This window comes from Nanorana parkeri, unplaced genomic scaffold (genome assembly GCF_000935625.1).
Source record: "Nanorana parkeri isolate BGI_ZX_2015 unplaced genomic scaffold, ASM93562v1 scaffold1320, whole genome shotgun sequence".
In the NCBI taxonomy this organism is placed as follows: domain Eukaryota; kingdom Metazoa; phylum Chordata; class Amphibia; order Anura; family Dicroglossidae; genus Nanorana; species Nanorana parkeri.
In genome coordinates this window covers 95,973-97,620 of record NW_017307588.1, presented here as the reverse complement: position 1 = coordinate 97,620, position 1,648 = coordinate 95,973, and the positions used below count along the sequence as shown (strand labels likewise).

At 45.3% G+C, this 1,648-nt stretch overlaps 1 protein-coding gene across 1 annotated transcript in view; it reads right to left on the bottom strand.

Annotated features, from left to right (window-relative positions):
• Positions 1-6: 6 nt before the first annotated feature.
• The window catches only part of GID4 (GID complex subunit 4 homolog), a 13,605-nt gene continuing 11,963 nt past the window's right edge, over positions 7-1,648 (bottom strand). Inside the window, exon 7 of the mRNA XM_018569303.1 lies at positions 7-789. Within this exon, the coding sequence (XP_018424805.1) occupies positions 726-789 (64 nt within the window). The 3' untranslated portion in view covers positions 7-725. The remainder of the gene's footprint in view (positions 790-1,648) is intronic.

Below are 1,648 nucleotides of genomic sequence, written 5' to 3'. Positions count from 1 at the left end.
GTATCTATAGATATAGATCTTTGATTAAATATATGTGCATTTATAATATATATTTATAGATATAAAAAAATCTGACATTTGCCATTTTCAATGTGAAAACGGGTTAAATGTATTGCAGTCTGGAGTAGATTCTTCTTTCGGTGGTATAGGGAACCAAAAATAGGACTCTGGTAAGGATTTCGGGGCAAAGGAACAATCATGGGGTGAGGGAAATCAAATCCTCTACAACAAATGGAGTGTCTGTCCCATCTTGCAATTTAAAAGTTGACACAGAACATGGGAAGTCAATAGAAAAAGCAAAAACGTTCTTGGCCACTCAATCCGTTACGACTCGAGGTGGCGATAAATCGCAAGATGGAGGAGCAAACGACAACTTCCCCAACATTTGCTTCGGTGTCCTCTCCGTCGGCAGGAAAAGGTCCCTTTGTTGGTTTGAGCTTAGGGCTAACAGAGGAGCATCATATCAAGCACAGGACGGGAAGGAGGAGGTGATGGGGGGGGGGGGAGACACATAAAAAACAAGAAATTCAGCAGATTAAAATAAAAACTGCGGCAGGTATAGGAGGTGGACGCCAGTAGACCAAGTTCATGCGTCATTGCTTATAACACTCATACATTCTTCTCAGAGTCTCTAGCTTGGACAGAGGTGGCGAGCAGCAGGTTTCGGAAGCGGACAGCTCCGCTCCATCTCCGGTCTGGATGTTTATTTGGTGTTCTGCATCTTGTCACCGGAATTCGTAGATGGGCGCACTGTGTTCAGGGACGTGTGTCAGATTTAAAGACTGGTACCTGTAGAGGAGAAAAATATAAACATTACTTATGTAAAAAGAGACTGCTCAGGTGTTAAACGGACACCGTTATAGTAAGTCAGGGACATAAACAGATTACTTTATCTGCAAGTCAGGGAAACCCTTCTTAAAAAGGTTGGAACTAGGATCCTCCCTGTCCCACCTCCTTAATGCGATGGGCTACCCTTAAAAAGGAGAACTATGGGGAGAGTGAAATACAATCATCCCCACAGTTAGAGCCAATGCGTGACACTGCAGCTTTCATGCGTCGGCTCTATTGATCGAGAACTGAGCGATCACAAACCACTGATCACTCAGTTCATGATCATTTCCCTGCAGAGGGCAGTGACTGTCAGTCACCACTCCTTGAAGGGATTCCTCACTTCCCTCTCCATTCCTCCAGTGCTGAATGGAGGGACAGACGGGGGTGATGGCAGGCAGAGCCAGCTGTCAATCTGGCAGCAGAGTGGATTCCAACCATATTGTCGGGATCTTTCCTAGCTGCAGCACAGCTCTACGCTGTCATCATATAGTGGGCAGTAATGTCTTCCTTTGACCCAAAAGAGAACTAAAGCCAAACATGACTCGGCTATACTTCTCTTTAAAGTCGTTGCTGCAGAACAGGCTCTCAGAAAGCTGAGTCACAGCTAAGTCGGAATTTGTAACTTGCATACTTGTTCTAGATCAGAAATGACTGAAACCAGCAGATAGGCATGACACGCAGGCACGAGAGACTAGCAATGGCAGCAGCCACATTTTTCTCTGTACAAGTTTAATTTAGGGCTTGTTCACACTATATCTAGTGCGTTCCGGCACAGTTAGTGGCCGGAAAGCACTGGATCACATAGAGCAAGCCTCCC